This window comes from Idiotropiscis lumnitzeri, chromosome 5, assembly GCF_059441095.1.
Source record: "Idiotropiscis lumnitzeri isolate Australia: NSW breed Sydney's pygmy pipehorse chromosome 5, RoL_Ilum_1.0, whole genome shotgun sequence".
Taxonomy (NCBI): domain Eukaryota; kingdom Metazoa; phylum Chordata; class Actinopteri; order Syngnathiformes; family Syngnathidae; genus Idiotropiscis; species Idiotropiscis lumnitzeri.
Genome location: NC_142395.1, coordinates 4,654,174 through 4,674,729, shown reverse-complemented (window position 1 = coordinate 4,674,729; position 20,556 = coordinate 4,654,174). Strand labels below are relative to the sequence as shown.

At 41.3% G+C, this 20,556-nt stretch overlaps 2 protein-coding genes across 3 annotated transcripts in view; both read right to left on the bottom strand.

Annotated features, from left to right (window-relative positions):
* The window catches only part of LOC148336025 (ras association domain-containing protein 8-like), a 60,037-nt gene that overhangs the window by 6,051 nt on the left and 33,430 nt on the right, over positions 1–20,556 (bottom strand). Inside the window, exon 4 of the mRNA XM_088297001.1 lies at positions 339–499. The gene's annotated coding sequence lies outside the window, so the exon portion shown is untranslated. The remainder of the gene's footprint in view (positions 1–338; positions 500–20,556) is intronic.
* LOC148336026 (up-regulator of cell proliferation-like) overlaps positions 6,822–20,556 on the bottom strand; it is a 47,159-nt gene continuing 33,424 nt past the window's right edge. For both annotated transcript variants that reach the window (XM_088296999.1, XM_088297000.1), the window contains one exon: positions 6,822–12,246. In XM_088296999.1, coding sequence (XP_088153125.1) covers positions 7,550–12,246 — 4,697 coding nt within the window. In that variant the 3' untranslated portion in view covers positions 6,822–7,549. The remainder of the gene's footprint in view (positions 12,247–20,556) is intronic.

The following is a 20,556-nucleotide window of genomic DNA, read 5'->3' as shown; positions in this document are numbered from 1 at the left end:
AAGTTCTCTCAAAGTATATATGCAATAGTGATGAATCTACTTTCAACAACAAATTTAATTCATTCTATTTTGTCATGAGATTAAACAATTCTTCCTCCGATCAATGCTTGTTACTTTAAGTTCGAGTTCTAAAATTACCATTTAATGATTGCATAACTTAAGTGTTCCCCTCTGACTCCACACAAGCTGACTGTTTTAGATTCTTCTAACCAAGGTTGGGACTGCTGTTGGTGGGTTGGGCGCATTTACAGTATTTTTGCAGCATAAAGAAAAAGGTTTGCAGATACCAAACATGATGTTTAATAACAATGCATCCTGCTAATACAGTGTACACTTACCTCTTAGTTGAGGCCTCTTGATCATTGATACTCTCAATCTTGTGCAGGCAGTTATGTGCTTAGGTTGGTTTGTTAATGAACCAAGTAGGCCTCACATATTCATCTCCAGCTTCACTGCAGCTTAGGAAGAGAAATGAAGTGCAGGAATGTGGACCTGCTAGCTGTTTTGTGAGAAAAATGATGTCATTTGTGGGAGGAACCTTAGTGCATTCTCTGTTAAAAGCTTTGCTTTTTCAGTCAAAATTGTCTGGTCTTTGTATAGACTAGACTATGAAACTTCATGCATGAACAGTTGTCAATGAAAGCATTTTTTCGGTTTTCTCTTTTTTGGTGTGTGTCGGTGTGGTCAGGACTGACAGCTGTTATCTCAGTACCACACAATTACAGTGGTAAACAGAGATAAGCACACACATACCACAAACATCATGAGGAGGAGTGAGTCAGTATGCTGAACAGTTGATGTACTGTTGTCTGTTTTTGTAAAGAGAAGAAAGTAACTTATACTGGAAGTGTTGCTTTTTCAACAAATTTATTGTATTCGGTTATTCGTCATTGACAACCACTTATTGGGCAGCTTGGTGATGAAGTGCCGCCTCCATGAGTAAACGTGATTTATTCTTTATATCCAAACCTTTTCTTTTTGTAATCAGCTTTTTTGCTCGCTTCGTGGCGACACCCTAACTCGGCACTCGGTTGTCATGGTAACAAAAGCTGTACTCGACATTGATCTTTTTGCTCACTTCATCGTAACACTTGATCTATCTGTCGATCAGACCTGCGCACTATGCTAATCAGTCCCCGGGTACGGTTTCGGCTTTGACCCTCCAGTCTTATTCATAAAAATTGCCGGCCGCTGACCCCGTTCCCCCACACTCCCTACCAAAAAAAAAAAACATCCATGCATGACGCCGCCACAGAAGAGATGCGAGCAGCTGAAGTTTATTTAAATCCACTTGCATCCCAATGCAAGTAAGTACGCACAGTTAGTATCATAAGGACTGTTGTATTAGAATTGAAATTCACAAAACCCTTTGTTCAACTGTCCCATCATTGTGTCTCTACATTACTATCATAGGGTTGGATCTTTTTTCTCTGAGTCCATATTGATTCTCACTTAAAAGATTATGCTTTTCGAAAAACTTGTCGAGTCTGCTTGAGAAAAGTTTTTCTAGAATTTTTGAGAACTGTGGGAGCAGTGATATTGGTCTGTAGTTTGTGAGTAGATGTTTATCTCCACTTTTATATATCGGAATAACTTTTGCTGTTTTCATTTTCAATGGGAAGATATCAGTTTAGAAGGACAGATTTACAGGTTTTGGGAACTTGTTCAAAACTTCCTAGCAACATTAAAACTGTTGGCAAGTATCGTCACGACCTTTACCGCACAGTGAGATACAGGCTAAAATTCACCCCCAAAATGGTTGAAGCGAATTAGCAACTTGTTGGGTGTTAGTTTGCGAGCTTTCCAATGTCTACTAGCGCAGGTAAATCTGGGAGGAAAGCGGGGGTTTTCTTTGTCAATATGATCAGCAACCTTGTTTCAAGGCAAGGCAATACACCTTTATTTATATATCACTTTGAATACACAAGGCAATTAAACGTTCAATGGTGATTAAAACTTTGGTAGAGACTAATTCTAATTTACCATTGAAGCATGCATCGCTTCATTGTGGTTGAATCCATTTATGGCTTCCACTCCTGAATGGTTGTGGCTCTGCACTGCTAACCAATCATATGCTGCTTTGGGTGGGACAATGCTGGAGTGAGGACCCATTACTGACGGACACGCTCGGGTGCATCAAAGGCAAAATAAGACAGTTTTCAATGGATTGTTGATGGGCCGTTGGATTAATAAAAAAAAAGTGTGCTAAATATCGGCCCGGCCGGTAATAGGGCTTTTGTAAAAAGCCAGGAATAGGTGTGTTAACCTTGAGACACAGCACAATGACAATGGAGTTTGGAGGTAAACAATCTTTATTGAACAGGATGCATGGACAAACTATAAAAAAATGGGGCTTGGTCTGAAACTGCAATGACTAAAAAAGAAAAAAAAAAATAAGGAAGGAGGGGAGGTCAGGTAGGTTGGAGGTTGGCATGGCCTACGGATGGAGTGAGGTTCGGTCTTCCCCTGAAGGAAAGGCCACACAGTACTCGCCTACGGACACTGCACTCGGGACAGACAAGACTATACGCACACCAAACTCACAGACAAAATAGACACTGCACTCAGCGGCATGTGGCAGATTAAAAAAAAAAAAAAACAACAAAAAAAAAAAAAACACCCTAGCGTAATTCTCAACTAGCCAGGGGAGGAACCAATTTCCCAGTCCCATGAGCTGTGGACCTCTTTTAAAATCCCAGTGGGTTAAAACTACCTAAAAAACATAACCTTATAACAAAAATTCTGCAAACCTACCCTCCTCAGTAGTGAGTCTAAATCCAACGACTGTGGCAAAAATGAATGAAATGACATTCCCAACATTTCTTAGCTCGACATGACACAAGGTATATCTATTGTACTTGACTGTGGTTCTAGTTTTTTGCCAGCAGATGTCAATATCTCTGAAGCTTTGAAGCTTCAAACCATTTTGAACCTATTGCTTCAAATGTTTCAGTGGTTGGTAAAAGCTCCATTTGCCCATCCCTAGCTGTAGACTAGTGGGAATGAGTTATTAGTGGCTCTTATAGCATAATAAACGCCCTAGTCCGCGTGCAACCTTTGTGACATGACCCTTGTCTGGTCAGATGTAGCGTCTCCCTTCTGTGCAGTGTTGGGGCAAGAATGCGGACCAGTCTTGTCCTCAGGCAGCATCATATTTGTATCCAATGCCCACAACTTCTTGGCCAATCGGGCTGGCCAAGTGTTTGTCAGGCCGCAATTATAGACACCTGGGGAAGAAGTTCATGTTCACACACACACGCACACCTACACTTACACACACTTGACATGCCCATCCATCTTGAATTGTTACATGACCTCCGTTCACTCATTACACTATCACTAGTTCCTAATAAAAATTCATATGAATATGGTCACTCGTCTACTATCAAGTAAAAAAAAAAGATAAAATGAAACCCTTCAGACACTCGACCGCTGAAATGCGTGGGGGGGGGAAGCATCATTTAAGCAGCTTGTAAGCTTCGCCCATGTTTGGACTTCTTAGAAGGAGCGTCGTGTGAAGCATGCAACATCTCGTAAGTGGTGAATGTGAGGATGTTTGTTCGTCAATATATACTTCAAAACACAGTAAAACACTAAAGTGTGCACCCTCGGTCGCTCTACTGGAACTGTAAATAAAGTGGGATTGATGTGGTGCTCGGTGATTAAGGTGATTAGATTAAGATGAGGGGGAAATGAATGAATGACTATGGAAATGTAATGTGCAGAGATTGGAATTCTGTCCCAGGGTTGGGACTGTCCGTCCCGGACGGACGTCCATTTTTTTTGGGAGGCCGGAAGACCATAGGTTTTTTAAAAAGGACGGACTAAGCAAGGACGTAAACTTAACCCGTCCCAATAATTCTCACTGACAGAAACAGGCCCAGCCTGCCTTGCATGTGTAATCCGTCAAAAAAATACTTCAGAACGAATGTGAAATATAACGACCCGCTGAGTCTTAGGGAGCCAGGCCTTCCCACCAATATGCCTGAGGCACATGCCTCAAGAATCAGTTCATATTTTTAAAAATAAACTTATAATTAATTAGCTTGAGCATCTTAGTGGGCGACTGGTTTGCCTCACACAGGTGCAGGATTCGGCTCCGGCCTGTGTGGAATTTGCACGATCTCCCCATGTCTGCATGGGTTTCCTCCAGGTACTCCGGTTTTCTCCCACATCCCCAAAACATGTATGGCAGGTTGATTGAACACTCTAAATTGCCCCTAGTTATGAGTGTGAGTGCGGATGGTTGTTCGTCTTTGTGTGCCCTGCGATTGGCTGGGAACCAGTTCAGGGTGTACCCCACCTACTGCCCAAAGACAGCAGGGATAGGCTCCAAGACGCCCGCGACCCTTGTGAGGAGAAGTAGCTCGGACAATGGATGGAGAGCTACTTTTGTATTGTGAAATGCCAATGTTGAGTTGACATTAAAAATATAGAAACACAATGATGTCATTTTTGTTTGGTTGATGTTTCGTCTAATCTGCAACAGCCAATCACGACCTCACTGAAAATAATGTTCGATATACAGACATATACGCGACGGATACGTCAGTGTTTGTGAGAATCCTCCACATTTTGAAAGTGTAATGTCAATGGCAATACCTGTCAGGAAAAAAAAAGAGATATTTTTGTAAATAACGAGAGTCGAGGACACTGACTGGCACGTCTTCTAAAGAAAAAAAAAACACTTTCGTCGCATATTATGTCACAAAACTGCAATAACTCATCCCCAAAATGTATACGGACATCTCGACTAATGGCTGTATCAACCTCTAACAATATTGCAAAATATTTGGGATTTTATGCACTTCATCAGCTTTGTAGTGGGCGCCTCTATGAAAAGGAAAATGCCCTAAAATCTATAAAACAGTAATTGGGCAATCGTTCAAATATTTTCAGAAGTTGGTGTAAGGACAACTCGAGACGTCAACATCTATTTTGGTGACTATTTGGTCAGAGTTTTTGCACATTAAGAGATGTTTAGTTTCCTACATTAAGCCTTTCAACCTGTAATGATATGTCACAGTACGGCAAGTGAGGAGGGATGTATTACATCAGGGGTGCCCACACCTTTTCAGCTTGCGAGTTACTTATACGATGACCAAGTCAAAATGATCTACCTACAATAAAAATGCAAATCATAAATGTAGTTCTTCTATATTATCATTATTTGTTATTATTTTTACTATTTAATAATGCATAGTCTTTCTTTCCTCTTACTTTTTTCTTTTTTAGGATAAATTAAGTAATTTTATTATTTAATTTTTAATTTCATCTTCAATAACATATTGGTTTGTCTTGCATAGCTGCATTAACCCATATTGCACATAATACAACTCTGTAAATTGTTTGCCCTTACCTTACTCTGATGTCTTGCACAGAATGGCATAAGCCAAGTCAACGTACAGTAGCTGCTGATAATCAGGTTCAAGCATGCCTCCAATTGGAAAGACTTCTTGTGCGTAATAATTAAGTGACTCACCCAAAACGGTGCCTGCCTTTGCTTTTGTGGTCAGATGTGAGAAATAGACTGCTGTCTGGACAACTAGGATTTGAGTTCCTTCACCTTTCTCCTCAGTTCGCTTTTTGGAGGACAGTCAATAGTTTTTATGAACACTCCACATTTGTTTTCTTCGGAGTAGCGATGGCACACTGACAGATGAGACAAACGCACTTCAAATATGACATAGTGAAAAAGAAATCCTCCTCCTATTCGGTTTGGAAGTGGTTAGTTTTCGGCTTCTTACTCGATCCAGCTATGGCATTAATTTTTCTACCATTTGTTGAATTTAGGTTAAATAAATTGGAGGCTAGCTATGCAACAAGATAACTGCCAAGTTACCGCAGTTTGACACGCATGCGTCTAAAGTTCACACTTCAGATTGGCTACTCTGTAAAAGACAAACATCATAGTGCCGATTGATGGTAGCCTGTCATTCATCCTGTCCCTTTTAATGTCATGCGATCTACCCACACTCTCTCGCGATCAACCGAATGGCAACCCATGTATTACATTATTATTAGCAACTGAAGAGACATTTGACCCATTTTCATGGGAGCCAAAAACTCTTTGGACATCTACAATGAAGATATGTATATATTTTTGTTTTTAAAACACCCAGATTGAACAGCCCGTGCAGAAGGGAGTGACCACTATGTTACTGAAAAATAGAGAATTTGTCTGTAACAACAGGATTGTTGGTTTGTAGTTATGTGTTCCCAGCGGGACTGTTGAGTTGTTCTTGTACTGTTGCAGTTGTAGTGTGTATGAGAGCTATTGAAATAAAGAATAGGTGAGCAAATGTAAGCGCTCTAAAAGGTCCATTCTGTATAGTTATTAGACAGAACAGAACGAAACGTCTGTTGTGTCTACCGACATGCTTGCGACCTCCATTAGTTAGGGGTGGTAGAGTGTAAAAAGAGAAAGAGAAGAAGAGATGTTTTTCTGGGAGGAGCAAAGTGTCCATCTCTGATAATGTGTGTGTGCGTGTTGTGCGCTGGCGTCATCGTAGCTACGTTTGCCAGTCCTTACTGAAGGAGTCGCTCATTAAACTTGCTAATAACAATTTGACATTGCAGAAAGTACAAGTAACTTATTTTACGGTGGCAATTATATTTTGCGTGCGTGGTCGCGTATGTGTGTGTGTGTGTGTGTGAGTGTGAGCAAATACAGCAACAGTTCTTCAAAAAAAGATACAAAGCATGCTTGCTTCAGTCTGTTTATTGCCTCTGCCACCTTGGGTTTACTTTAAAAAAAAAACAAAAAAAGAGAATTACATATTGTGGATTAAACCAAACCACATTTTCTAAATAATGTGAAACTTCATACATAGGTTATAGATGTTGGAGAATTAGAAGATTTTAAACAGTTTTACAGAGCATGTCACTGAAACATTCATATTATTTATATATATATATATATATATATATATATAAACAAAATCAGTATGTAATTTGTGGTCTGTGAAAAAAAATACAGCAAAGAATTATTGTCACATCCACATCCTTTGTGTTTTCTCACAACATCTCTGCATATTATATGGATGTATATGCACCCCTGTTGGCCAAGGCACACAGACTAGAAAGAGCAGCACAAATGACATTTGACTGAGGCCTGATGATGATTTGACTGATGCTTTGTGAATCTTTACATTCTATACAATTATTCAATTAATGTATGGTTTTATACAATACAATAATTGAAAGTGTTATTCTTCTATTAAACATTTTGGGGGGCTGGAACTTGCTATTCATTTCAATAGTGAAACTTAATTTGAGATAAGAGTGATGACAAGCGTGTTTGCGAATGGATGAGAGTCAAGGTACCACTTTGTAAGTTTACTACAGACTAAGGATGAGCCATAAATGAGGATGTAGGTCATTTATGTGAATTTGACAATCACTTAGAAGATGGATTTAATTACTGTTGCTGTCATGGTTGGGCTGAATAACAATGATTTCTGTTAATACGCACATTCCATGATGAAAAAGTCTCTCACATTTAAATTTCATCCAGACAGCGTATTTATTTTCAAAGAGCCTTTTTATCTCACTCTCCTGGAGACTCACGATTACTTTCATACATGCGGAAATTATCCTTTAAACCCTTTAGCGCTTTTTCCGATGTGATTTCCTTCCAAATGCTTGGAACGTTTGCTGGCTTGGCGCCATACCTTTCAGCAAATTGGTGATTGTAGCGTACCAGTACATACTTCCAGTAATCGGACGCTTCCATTGTGGGGTCTGCGGTAATGTGCCAGTCAGGATAGATGGTATGGTAGTCTTTGTATGGAACATACTTATCATGTGTATCTTTGCTTTTAAATCTCGTGTTACTCTGCACATCGGTTGTACACAGAGATTCAACTAGGCATTGAGTGCTTTCGTATCTGTATCTTCCAAGGCCCTGTGGTCGATGCACAGCCGCATGATGTTTCTTGTGTTCTTTCCCACCGGCTTCGCAGGGAATTTTACAAAATGGACACTGCTGTCCACATCCGATTTTTCTCTTGAATAGCTCATTCTGTGGTTTTATTGCAAGTTCATTTAGCGTTTCGAATATGTCATTAGTGTTGGAAAATTCAACAAGGAGTGCTTCCTTTAATGTATTCAAGGCTGTAATGAAGCACTTTGTAAATGAATCGCACGTGCTTTGGATCTGAAACAGACTGCGCTTTTGTGCCTCCTCTGATATTGCCATTTTTTCCACCAGAAGTTTGCGCATCTCGTTGACAAGATTCTGAACTTGGTTTGTGTCATCATCTGACAGCATATTCAAGGCCTGTGTCATTGCATTTAATACTTCGCAAACTAAATCCTCCAACATCTTCTTCTTTAATTTGTACAGTGTCTGGTCCTCACCCATCTGTTGTTGGATGTGATCGAGTATCTTATCCTTAACGTATAATTCATAGAAAGAAATGTACCTGACAAAACTCTCAAAATCATCTTTCTGCAGTAACTCTTCCTGAATGTAATATTGGAAACATGAGCGTGAACTGTACATCAGTGAATAACTGCTTTTCAATATTTCCTCGACAATATCAATTCCCAAATCTCTGTTGATGCGATCCTCAATGGCCGGCTTGATACACTGCTGGACAAAATCATTTGCTTTGCGTTGGGAATGATCAGTTTTTTGGAATAAATCCATAAAGTCTGACAAGTATTGACATTTGTACTTTTCCAGCTGCGTTCGGGGGTCGTTATTTGAATTGAATCTTTGGTGCATTTTGAGGAATTCTTTTGCAGCAATGCCACAAATATGAAGTTTGAGGTCAATCTCAAACTCGGTGCTGGTTTGGTGACATTTGTAACCTTGATTAAGCAATTCATCAACCCTCTGCAGCAAATCCCTTGAGAAAGTGTCATGGTAATCATCATTGGACGTAGTTTTATCACCAATAAACTGGGTTGATGTCTCAATGATATTCATTATAAACAATTGGAAATCTTTTGTTGGGGTGAAGATATTTTCCAATTTCGTCTTATAGGTTCTAGGACATTTCCAGTTCCAGTTTATGTGACAAGCTTTCATCTGAAATGGGCCCATTCCATAACCCTCTAGGTTTTCAAGATGTCCGAGGCTCTGATTCACATTTCTATTTGAGAAATTTTTCTTCAGTTGCAAGATAATTTTTGCATGTATATTTTCTGGTTTCAGTCGAGGGACATTGGCAGTTGTGTTGGCCCACATTTTGTCAAACTCCTCTGTCAGTTTGTCATCCGAAAGTTTCACATCTTTAAAGTCCTGCAAAAGTTTCATGACTCTCTTTTCAATGGCACCATGATACTCCTCTTGTATGTCTTTTGCTTTTTTCAAACCCATTTTTTGCTCAAGTACTCTGTCCAATTTAGTATTCACTGAATGTTGAATATCCTTGGACAGACTTGTAATACTACTGAAGAAGTCAGATTGGTATTTCTCTATCAAATTTACATGTCTGTCTTTCTTTTTGAAATAATCATGGAGTTTTGCATTCATTTTTTCTTTTTGAGAGTCAATTTCATCAGATAGTTCTGATTTCTTCAACAAGACCAATTCTTTCCATGTATCCGCCTCGTTGTCAGCATTTAAGATTGCGAATTCTGCTGCGCTCTGCTTGGAAATTATGTCTTTTCGCATGTCCCATTCCCACTGTGAAAACTCTTTGCTCAGGTTGTCATAAGCACGGGCCACAAGTGTGTTTCTGAAACTAAAGATGAAGTTCTCATACTTCACTGATCTCCACAGACTACTCATCCATTGGAGAAGTTCGGGGATCTTTGAGAAGTCATTGCGCCTTTCCTTTCCTACTGTCTCCAGAAGATTTTTCTTAAACTCTGCTACAGCCTCACTGTAACCGGTGTTCACTGGTGCCATTGGAGGAGTTCCATGCCAAAGTCCTGGGATGTTCCAGTTGTTGTTTTCTAAGTCGTAGTCAAGCACATCCGTGAACGCTTGAATCGAAGGCTGTCTCTCCATTTCAGATGCAATTTGTGTCATTTCATTCAGTTGGTCCAACAGATGTTGTCTTTCTGTCAAGTTTTTGGTATGAGCGGAAACTCCAGCAACATTTTGGTGCACAAAATAACAAAGTGGTTTTTTCCCAATTTGTTTCATTCTCATGAAAGCATGGACAACAATTTGCAGGACATCTTTCATTTCGACTGCATTCTCCATTGCCATGTTGATAATGGTGACATCACTTAATCCAATGACAAAGGTTGCCAGTTGGTTGTCATGCTCATTACTATCTTCTAGTTGTGCAAGCTCAGGGGATTTCAGCCCTTCAGTATCAGTTAGGAGAATGAAGTCACAACCCAACTTATTTTGTATATCATCTCCAACTTTGAGGAATAGCATATAAGCCCCTCTTGTACATCTGCCGCTGCTGACAGGAAAGTGAACACCAAACATGGTGTTGAGAAGAGTCGATTTTCCAGTACTTTGAACACCTAACACAGTAATTATTAGCAGCCTGCTCTTCCCACCGACCTTCTTGTGAAGCTCCATTAGCACAGCTGTCACCCACTTCTCTGGGACGTTTGACGCATCTCCATCCAAAAACTCCAGTGGATACCCCTCCAACAGCAGTTCAGCAGCTACAGCAGGCAAATTAAACAAATTTTCTGTGGCATCATCTGACTGCATAGAAACCTCGTAGTTAAGTCCCATTTCTCTCATGTAATGCTCTATTCCTAAAGAGCTGGCCACCAATTCTTGATCAATCTCTCTTATTTGTTTGGCATCCTTATTTTTGCATTCCTCTTTGAATTTGTTACGCAATGCTGTCAATTTTTCACGAGAGTGGTAATTAAGTTTGAACTTCATCCACTTCAAGAAAAAAATCCTGTGCTCTTTATCACTTGCTGATAACATGTCGATAAAATCCCGCATTGCTTTCGGCCGTTTCTGTTTCTTTTGCTCTTCCCAAATGTTTCTTTTCTCTGTCTGTATCTGAGCTTTATAATGTTCACTACCAACAGTGCCAACATCATTTATTCTGCATTCTTTCATCTCCAGTTCTGACAACCTCTTCCAATTTTCTCCTTGCAAAGGAAGTTGTTGTTTTTTGTAGTGTGGTATAGATTGTGCAATAATGCCTTTCAGGATCTCTTCGGCAGTTTTTTTCTGCTCTAGAGTTTTGTTTTCATCCACAGACAGACCCAATTCAATAGCTTTTTCAAGCATGTTTTCAATACTTGTTGTGCTTCTTATGTTAGACAGTGAGTTCTTGATGGCTCCACAAAGTTTCTGAGAAAATTCTGCCACATTCACCCATGAGTCTTTGATTTTAACATTGCTATTTGATAAATCCAGTTGTTGCATTGTTTTCTTGACAAACATCATATCCTCACCGGCACTCTCTTTGCGGTTAACAACAAAATAGAGTTTGGATTTTGCATCTTGAAGATCTGTCAAAGTTTTGTGCTCCTTTTCTTCAATTTTGTCCAAGAATACAAAGATTGCATTGGAAACTTTGTAAAGAAAATTAAATTGTTTGAGTGAATTACAAATATCTCCCCGCAAATTGGCAAATGTAATTGGCTCTGGGAATATGTCAAGATTTGCTCTCCCACCAGGAAGAAACCAGCCAATCTCCACCAACGCATTTGAAATTTTTCTAGTCTGTGCCCCTCCTTCCATATCTCTGTGTAAAAACATATTGTGATTCTGCTGGCCGTGACTGAGGATGTGATTCAAAAATTGCGATTTAGATAAAGTGCAGTTTTTTAGCCTCACGAAGGAAAAGAATGGTATATTTGCTTGCACAATGTTGTTTTCAACAAATCCTCTTGCTTGACACAAATCATGTGGACACCACTCTTTAACAATTTCTCTCAGTGCCCACAGCAACAGAGTACACTGATTGTTGTTGCAGTGGGGCAACAGCAGTGGGACTGAAAACTGGCATAATGACATCTTGAGGGCTATTTCCTGCTGCAAAAAGCTGTCGGCACAAAGAAATAGACCTACTATCAGGTCAAGAGGATGAACTGCGTTAGCTGATTCACATGCTGTATAAATGTCCAGTAGATCAAGGTTGTCTTCTTGTTCTTCATGATGGCTTAATATCTGTGCGTATTGCCTGCAGCCAGCATTGATTTTGAACAGATTTCTCAGGAAATAAAATGGTATTTCATCCACTGATAAAGCAACGTTTTCATATATGCTGCTTTTGTTGACTTCCAATAGAGACCGGAGAGTGAGTTTGTTTGGATAGTATTTCTGTAGCCCAAACTTGGAGAGGAAGTCGAGCAGGACTGTGAAAAAGGAAGACAAGATGATTTAAATAAATAAATAAAATAGATGTATATATTTTTGTATCTGGTCTTCAAATGGTGGATGACATCCATATCAAGTACTATTATTTTAGTAATCGATTAGTTTGATGATTAATCAATGAATTGAAAAAAAAATTCCATCCCCTTATTCAAAAACAGGACATTATTAAAAATTTACAGTTTAGAAATTTCACAAACTATGATTCAGTTACTGGTTTGTTCCATAATACGTAAAAAAAAAAAAGAAAAATGTTGAGAATTGATTTCCAAAGTAAAAGCAAATGGTTTATTTTTATACTAGACAGAGATGACTGGTCTGCTTTTCTGGACTAGAGAAATCAAAGAATATGTATTATTAAGAAGTTGAAATTCCAAGACTTGTCCAAAATTGGGCCCAAACAGGTAGGACTTGGAATTTGATGCATCACGATTTATTGATTGAGAACAAGTTTGTACAGAGTCAGGTTGACCATTGTATCAACACAAATCTCTCTGACATAGAAAAAGTAATTCTGTTGGTATGAGAAGATGATATTGTTGTGGCTGCAAGCAATGACGTGTCTAAGACAGTGCTTCTCAAGTATTTTCTGTCACGCCTCCCCTACCAAGGAGAAAACAATTTGCGCCCCCCACCACCAATTTTTCTTTACATTTTGTACAAATGTACATGTTCATTGTATATTGTTAGATTATGTCAATAAAATATCCTTTAGCAAAGCTAAATTGATAAGAAACATAATTTTGAAAACTATTATTGTGAGGATCTCGAAACTCAGTACTCTGTGGTGCAAATATTGATAATATGACAAATATTTACTAGACTGTAACAAATTGGGTTGTTTGTTGTCTGTTCTCGTGTTGACATTTGTGTTTCTCTGAGTTGTGTTGTGTCCGACTAATGTGAATGTGCGATGCAACTCACTGGACGGGAGGTGTGTGCGAGAGACCGAGAGAGAAAGAGAGAGAGAGAGAGACCGAGTGATCCGTTGAAAATGACGGAGCAAGTTGCCCGATGTTTGATTGGTAACGGCCAACAGAGCTGTTTTCTGTTAGAATAAAAAATCGAGAGCTGAATGGAATTCTGACGCAGTCTTTTAAAGACGCTACAATATATTTGACGTCAAACCTCTTCGTCGTGGTGGCGTCATCCGTTTCCGCGTACCAGTCTGAGAGTGTCTGCTAAATTGCTAACGTAGCCGTCGTCTTGTTTTATGTTTCTATACGTAATGGTTGGAATACAACATTTCTGTTCATAGCTGCTGGCTCTCTGCCCAAACGCGGTTCGAGTTAGACTGCTGTTAAAAGTCGAACGTTCATCGAAGCACTTAGCGTTTAGAACGCTTCTTTTCAGCGGGGTCGTTTATTTGTCATTGCGCAGCTTGCTGCTGTGCACGGACTTAGATATAATCCAAATAAAGCTAATACTGCTGTGGCGCAAGATAGGTTGGCGGCTAGTATTCATGTAGCGGCGAAAGAAATTACTTCCGGGAGAACGAGCGACAGGGCAACGCTTTTTTTTTTTTTTTTAAAATCAGTTTGCGAGACCTACTGCGTGAACTAGGGGCATAAAGCGCAGCTTTTACGATCTCAAATTTGCGTTCTCTCAGATTGCAATTTCAGTTCCAAAACCATACATCGTTCAGCCATACTACGGCGGGAAAAAAAGCATGTCTCCCAGGGTGACACGCGCCCCCCCCACTATTTGAGAACCACTGGTCTAAGGGAAGTCAAAGAGAACCTGAGAAAATGAAAGACTTCGGACACCTTACTCATTACATTGGGATTGATTTCACACATAAATCCGTCAAAATAAATCAAAACAATAAATGAAGAAGATTCTGGAAAGGTTCAGCAAGGCTGAATGTAAAGCTAGAGCCACTCCTAATGAAATCAAATGCGATTTGACTCAAGATGGAGAGCGAAATGACCAAAGAAAATCCTGAGGAATGTTGGGCAGCCTAGCCTCATCTACATCATGACCTGTACTCAGCCTGATATCAATTGGACTGTGAGTAGACTTTCACAGTCCATGTCAGATCCCAGAGAGAAACACTTCTAACATGACCGATTTAAACAAATACGGATAGCTACAAGGAACTATAAAGGACTACTGGTGTGTTATTACAAGAGTAGCACTAAGATAGAGTTAATGTGATATTCTGATGCTGTAATGGCAAATGATGTTGAGGACAGAAAGAGTACGACAGGTTATTGTTTTAGCCCAAGACAGGACGGTGCAATTGTTCCTCGGAATACAAAGAAGCAATACATAGTCAACATGCAAAGCGGACTATGTTGCATTGGCCTAAACTATCCAAGAAGGTGTCTCTCTGACCCAACGAATGACGGGTGTGTACAACAGTTCAAACAAACAACAAAAGTGTTTGAAGACGCCGTGCAAAGTATGAACCACCAAGGAAGCAAAAACATGGACATTAACTATCATTTTATACGATCCCATGTTTTAGTGTATTGTCCAACCAAAAATATGGTGACAGATGTTTTCATCAAATCTGCTACATGAGCCGTGAAAAGTTCTTAGTTCTTACATGTGCTTTTTCCTACTTTTTATGTATGTATGCTCATCGTTTTTATTAACCCCAACTTTGGCCCAACATCGATACACCCACCAGCTCATTATGTACATTGGTTATCGATACAAGTTAACGGTCTCAGAAGAATGATGCTATTATCGCAAAATTCCTGACAAACTAGCAAGGCCACCCGGCTCACCGCGGATTGTAATTGGGAGGCGACGCAGACTATGGCGAGAGAGGAAGCAGAAACGGGGCGGCAGGTCCGGTCGCCTGCTAAAGCTACGACAGCAGCCACACAAGCAACCTCTGCCAAGTCTGTACCTCACCAACGTCAGATCCGTAGTCCATAAAATTGATGATCTGGAATTACAAATCATGGGAAACCGCTATGTTTGGGACAGTTGTGTGCTCGTCATTACGGAATCCTGGCTGCACTCAAAAGTCCCTTGCATCCAGCTAGCTCGGCGCTCGCTTCATTACGGGGATCATACAAGAGACAGTGGTAAGAGCAGGTATGGGGGTCTCTGTATTTACGTGTATGAGGGCTGCTGTGATAAAAGCTTGATCATAGAGAAGCACTCCTCCACCGACATTGAGTCCATGTCTGTTTAATGTCTGCCTTATTTTCTCCCAAGGGAGCTAACAGTCTTGCTCATCACTGCTGTTTACATCCGCCCCAATGCTAACGCTAGCACTGCGCTGCTGCTACTCGCGAGCGTCATTAACAAACAACAGTGTGTGCACCCCGTTGGTGTTCATGTAATAGCGGAAAACTTGAATAAGACCAATTTAAAGACTGCACTCCCAAAGTTCCACCAACATGTTAAGTACCCAACGAGGGTAGAAAATGGCTACCCTCCTGTTGCTCTCACACCAGTCATTATGAAGTGCTTTGAGAGACTGGTTCTCCAGCACATCAGAGACTGCCTTCCTCCCACAGTGGACCCCTACCAGTTAGCATTCCGGGCTAACAAATCCTCTGATTATGCCATCAAAACTGCTCTGCATGTTGTGCTGGGGCACCTGGAACAACAGCATAGCTATACCAGGATGCTCTTTGTGGACTACAGCTCGGCATTTAATACAATCATCCCAGATGTCCTCATCACCATAGTGGACATTCTCTGCCTCCCCGCCCTCACACACACCTGGATTTAGGACTTTATGACCAACAGACCGCAGACTGTGACGCTCGGCCCCTACACATCCTCCACCCGAACGCTGAGCACCAGTTCCCCTCAAGGATGCCAGCTGAGCCCTCTTCTGTACACGCTCTACACCTATGACTGCAGCCAGGCCCACGGAAACAACACCATCGTCAAATTTGCTGACGATACAACAGTGGTTGGGCTGATCATAAAAGGAGACGAGACAGCTTACAGGGAGGAGGTCCAAAGATGACGGCTTGGTGCGAGTACAACAATCTACAGCAGAACACTGCAAAAACAAAGGAGATCGTCATTGACTTCAGGAGGAACAAGATTGCTCCACCGCTACATCAAAGGCGAGTGTGTGGAGAGGGTCCACACATTCAAGTTCCTGGAAGTACAGATCTCTGATGACCTCTCCCGGGCACACACATAAAGAAGGTCCATCAGCGTCTACACTTCCTGATGGTCCTCAGGAAATACATTCTGGCCAGTAAGGTGGCCTTCTACCCATCAAGAGCCTGCTGACTTACTGTGTCTCAACCTGGACAGCAGCTGTACTGAGGCAGACAGAGTGAGGCGCCAGAGAACAGTCAAAACAGCGCAGAGGATTCTTGGCTGCCCTCTCCCCTCCCTGTCGGACATCTACAACAGTTGTTCTCAACATTTTTTCTGTGATGTACCCCCTGTGAAATATTTTTTTCAGTGAAGTACCCCTTAACCTGTGCATAGAATTTTTGGCTAAAACAAAACAAAAAGAGCCTTAAAACATGCCATCAGTGTCTGATTTATTAAACTGTAGAACATTTCAAACTTCATTTGTATTCGTCCACAAAAACAATCAACATAAAGTGTCCCCTTTTGGATCATAGGAGAGATCTGCAACTTCAAATAAATACATCTTCCAAATAAAACCGGGATTTTGCTGACTCTGGTTTGGCCTTCTTTTGCACTTGTGTGAGTTTTTTCAGAAGGCTTACGCTTCAACCATGACTCGATTGTTAGCGTTTTCAAGCGATTGACTGGTAATGAGAGACGGCACGTAACAAGTCGGGTCCAACCTGGGTATTTAAAATAATGAAAATGAATAACTTACCGAATAGAAAATGTGTTATCTGAACTTAGATTTTCCCGAAACATTTAATTAATTCAATAATGTTTTTTAAAGGATTTTTGCACGCTTGTTTTATTTCAAATTCCGTGTACCCCAAGAGTTCTTTCAAGAACCCTCAGTAGTACGCGTATCCCTATTTGAGAACCACTGATCTAAAGCACCCAGTGCCTTAACAGAGCTCACAAGATCATTAAGGACAATACTAACCCAAGCTCACACCTCTTCGACCTGTTGTCCGCTGGCAGGTGCTTCAGATGCATCAAAACAAAGACTAATAGACTGAAAAACTGTTTCTTCTTGAGAGCCATCTCCATGCTGAACTCTCGCACTTTTGCCTTGTAGAACAGCAACATAATGTCCATCCATCTATCCATTTTCTGTACCGCTTCTCCTCACTAGGGTCGCGGGGGGTGCTATCAGCTATCTTCGGGCAGTTGGCGGGGTACACCCTGAACTGGTTGCCAGCCAATCGCAGGGCACACAGAGACGAACAACCATCCGCACTCACACTCATACCTAGGGGCAATTTAGAGTGTTCAATCGGCCTGCCATGCATGTTTTTGGAATGTGGGAGGAAACCGGAGTACCCGGAGGAAACCCACACAGGCACGGGGAGAACATGCAAACTCCACACAGGATGGCCGGAGCCAGGATCGAACCCACGCCCGATGCTGTCTCTCACTGTGAGGCCATCGTGTTAACCAGTCGTTCACCGTGCCGCTGCAACATAATGTGTTTTATTGAATTTATTTTCATATTTTTTAATCTTTGATTAATTTAATTGATATATTTAATTTAATTATTTATTATATTTGAACTGGAGAGGGGAGCTCTCCAATCTCTTTGCAATAAAGGGGATTCTGATTCTGAAAAGTGAGTGGCATTATTGAGTGGGGGTGTTGAATGTGAGGTCTGCCACTGTATTGTTTTGCTGTCACTACTTTATTTTTTTAGTTGTTTAAGTGAAAATAAACAGCGGAGCCTGCATGTAATCCTGTTGAGCCAGAGTGTGTGTGGCTACTGGGAAAACCAGCAAAAAGAAAAGAACGTGTCTCCTGTCTCGTGAGAAAAGATAAAGAAAGGTAGTTAGAATTTAAGAAAATGTGGGGAAATTTTCCAAAACAACAAATAAAAATTCCACTTGCTATGTATGAATTTCTTTCCAAACTGGTGGCACAATTGTTGAAACTGTCTTTTTGTAGTCCAATAAAAAAAATAAAAAACTAAGAGGAGAAAAAAGTAAATCATTGCTAAATATTTTCTGTAGCTGCCGTCAAAGGAAACTTTAATTTATTTCCTTCCCTTATTTAATAACTTTAATGTGGTTCAAAAGCACATTGAATAAAGGTCATTTTCAGGTCATTTGTTTTGGTTTAAAATCATAGTGAAGAGGGGGAACTTTTTTTGTTCCACATGTATAAACTGTTGTTTAGGGACATGGGCAATAGACACATAATGGCCACACAAGGCGATGTACCTTGAAGAGAAGGCAGGAGTTTGGCTAGGATGACAAGTTGTGTTTGTGTTAAGATTTGTGTAAACTTGTATTCCTTTTGAGAGAATGTGGCCAATGAGGTGAATATTGTGCTATTTTTGCTCTCTTTATTGTTTTTCGTGACCCTTCCTTTGTGTGCTAATTGCATTTTTATATTGCTGTTTTCTTGGTTCTAAAGGCATTGTTGGAGTGTTGTTTTAACATGGAAAGACATGTAGACAACATTAAATGTCCGTTAAAACTGAAGAACGAAGTTGAGCCTTGATTGAACTCAAAAGGAGTAACATCATCTGTGAATTAAACACAAATCTATCTTTGTTATATTTCCATCCATCCATTTTATATACGTCTTTTAGTTCTGCGCCACAGGGAACTGTTCTGGCTCCCTTCCTGTTCACCCTCTACACCTCGGACTACAAATACAATTCCTCCACCTGTCAGCTGCAGACTCTGCGATTGTTGGCCTCATCACTGATGGAGACGATCGGCAGTACACAAGGGTTACGCAGGGTTTTGTGGACTGGTGTCAGCAGAACCGCCTCCAAATCAACTCTGGCAAATCCAAAGAGCTGGTGGTGGATTTATGCAAGCGTCGGCACTCTCCACCTGCACCAGTGAATATCCAAGGAACAGACGTTGAGAGGGTCTCGACTTACAAGTACCTGGGTGTTCATCTGACCAATAAACTGGACTGGAGCGACAACACAGACGCTCTCTAGAGGAAGGGTCAGAGCAGACTCTTCCTACTCAGGAGGCTGAGGTCCTTTGGCGTTCGGGGGTCACTCCTCAGGAACTTCTATGACTCTGTGGTTTCACCGGTCATTCTCTATGGAGTGGTCTCCTGGGCTGGACACATCTCGGGCCGGGACAAAAAGGGACTGGACAAACTAGTGAGGAGGGCCAGCTCTGTCCTGGGCTGCTCTGTGGACTCAGTGGGGGGCAGTAGGATGTAGGCGAAACTGTCATCAATGCAGGACAACCCAGCCCACCCACTCAATGACACTCTTAGAACATTCCACAGCACCTTCAGTGATAGACTGTTAAATGCTCGCTGTACGAAAGACAGATTTCGTCACTCCTTCCTGCCGGCTGCTGTCAGACTTTTTAACAAGAACATTAGGTCAGGCCTACAAACGGGCGGGCATTAGTGCAATTGTGCAGTACTAGGATGCAATACACACTACTACTGTACTTTATCCAATGCTGTACTTAAATAATGACCAATGCTGTATTTCGTTTACCATTACAGTATTCTTATCATTACAGTACTTGTATCATTGCAGTATTTTCTATAATTTCAGTACTCTTACCATAACAGTACTTTTATCATTGCAGTATAGTTATCAATGCAGTATTTTCTATCATTCATATTTTTTTACCATTGCAGCGTTTTTATTTATTTCCCCTCTGTACCATGGACAGACATGAGGAGTGTTTCCTTACACTTGTATATGTCGTGGGATGTAAGTGTGTATATACTTCGGAATTTATGTATACAGTGAACCCTCGCTACTTCGCGGTTCACCTTTCGCGGGTTCAGTGCTTCGCGGGTCTAAAAAATATTCGGGGGCATTGTAGTTTCGCCGAGCGGCACGACGGGGCGCTGGAGCGGTTAGACGGCCGGCGTGCGCCGAAGAAGAGCGTGGGCGAAGAGGAGAATGGACGAAGAAGAGCACGTTCCCCCGGGCACGATTTGGGGCGACGTTTCGCGCGGTTCGGACCGTACCAGAGCTCCGGCCAGCGTGCGTGGCAGTTAAGCCGAAGAGGAACAACTTCCGCCCGGGCACTAGCGGGGCGACATTTCGCTCTGTTCGGGACCGTGCGAGAGCTCCGGAGGAGACCGGCCGGCGTGCGTGGCAGTTAAGCCGAAGAGGAACAACTTCCGCCCGGGCACTAGCGGGGCGACATTTCGCTCCGTTCGGGACCGTGCGAGAGCTCCAGAGGAGACCGGCCGGCGTGCGTGGCAGTTAAGCCGAAGAGGAACAACTTCCGCCC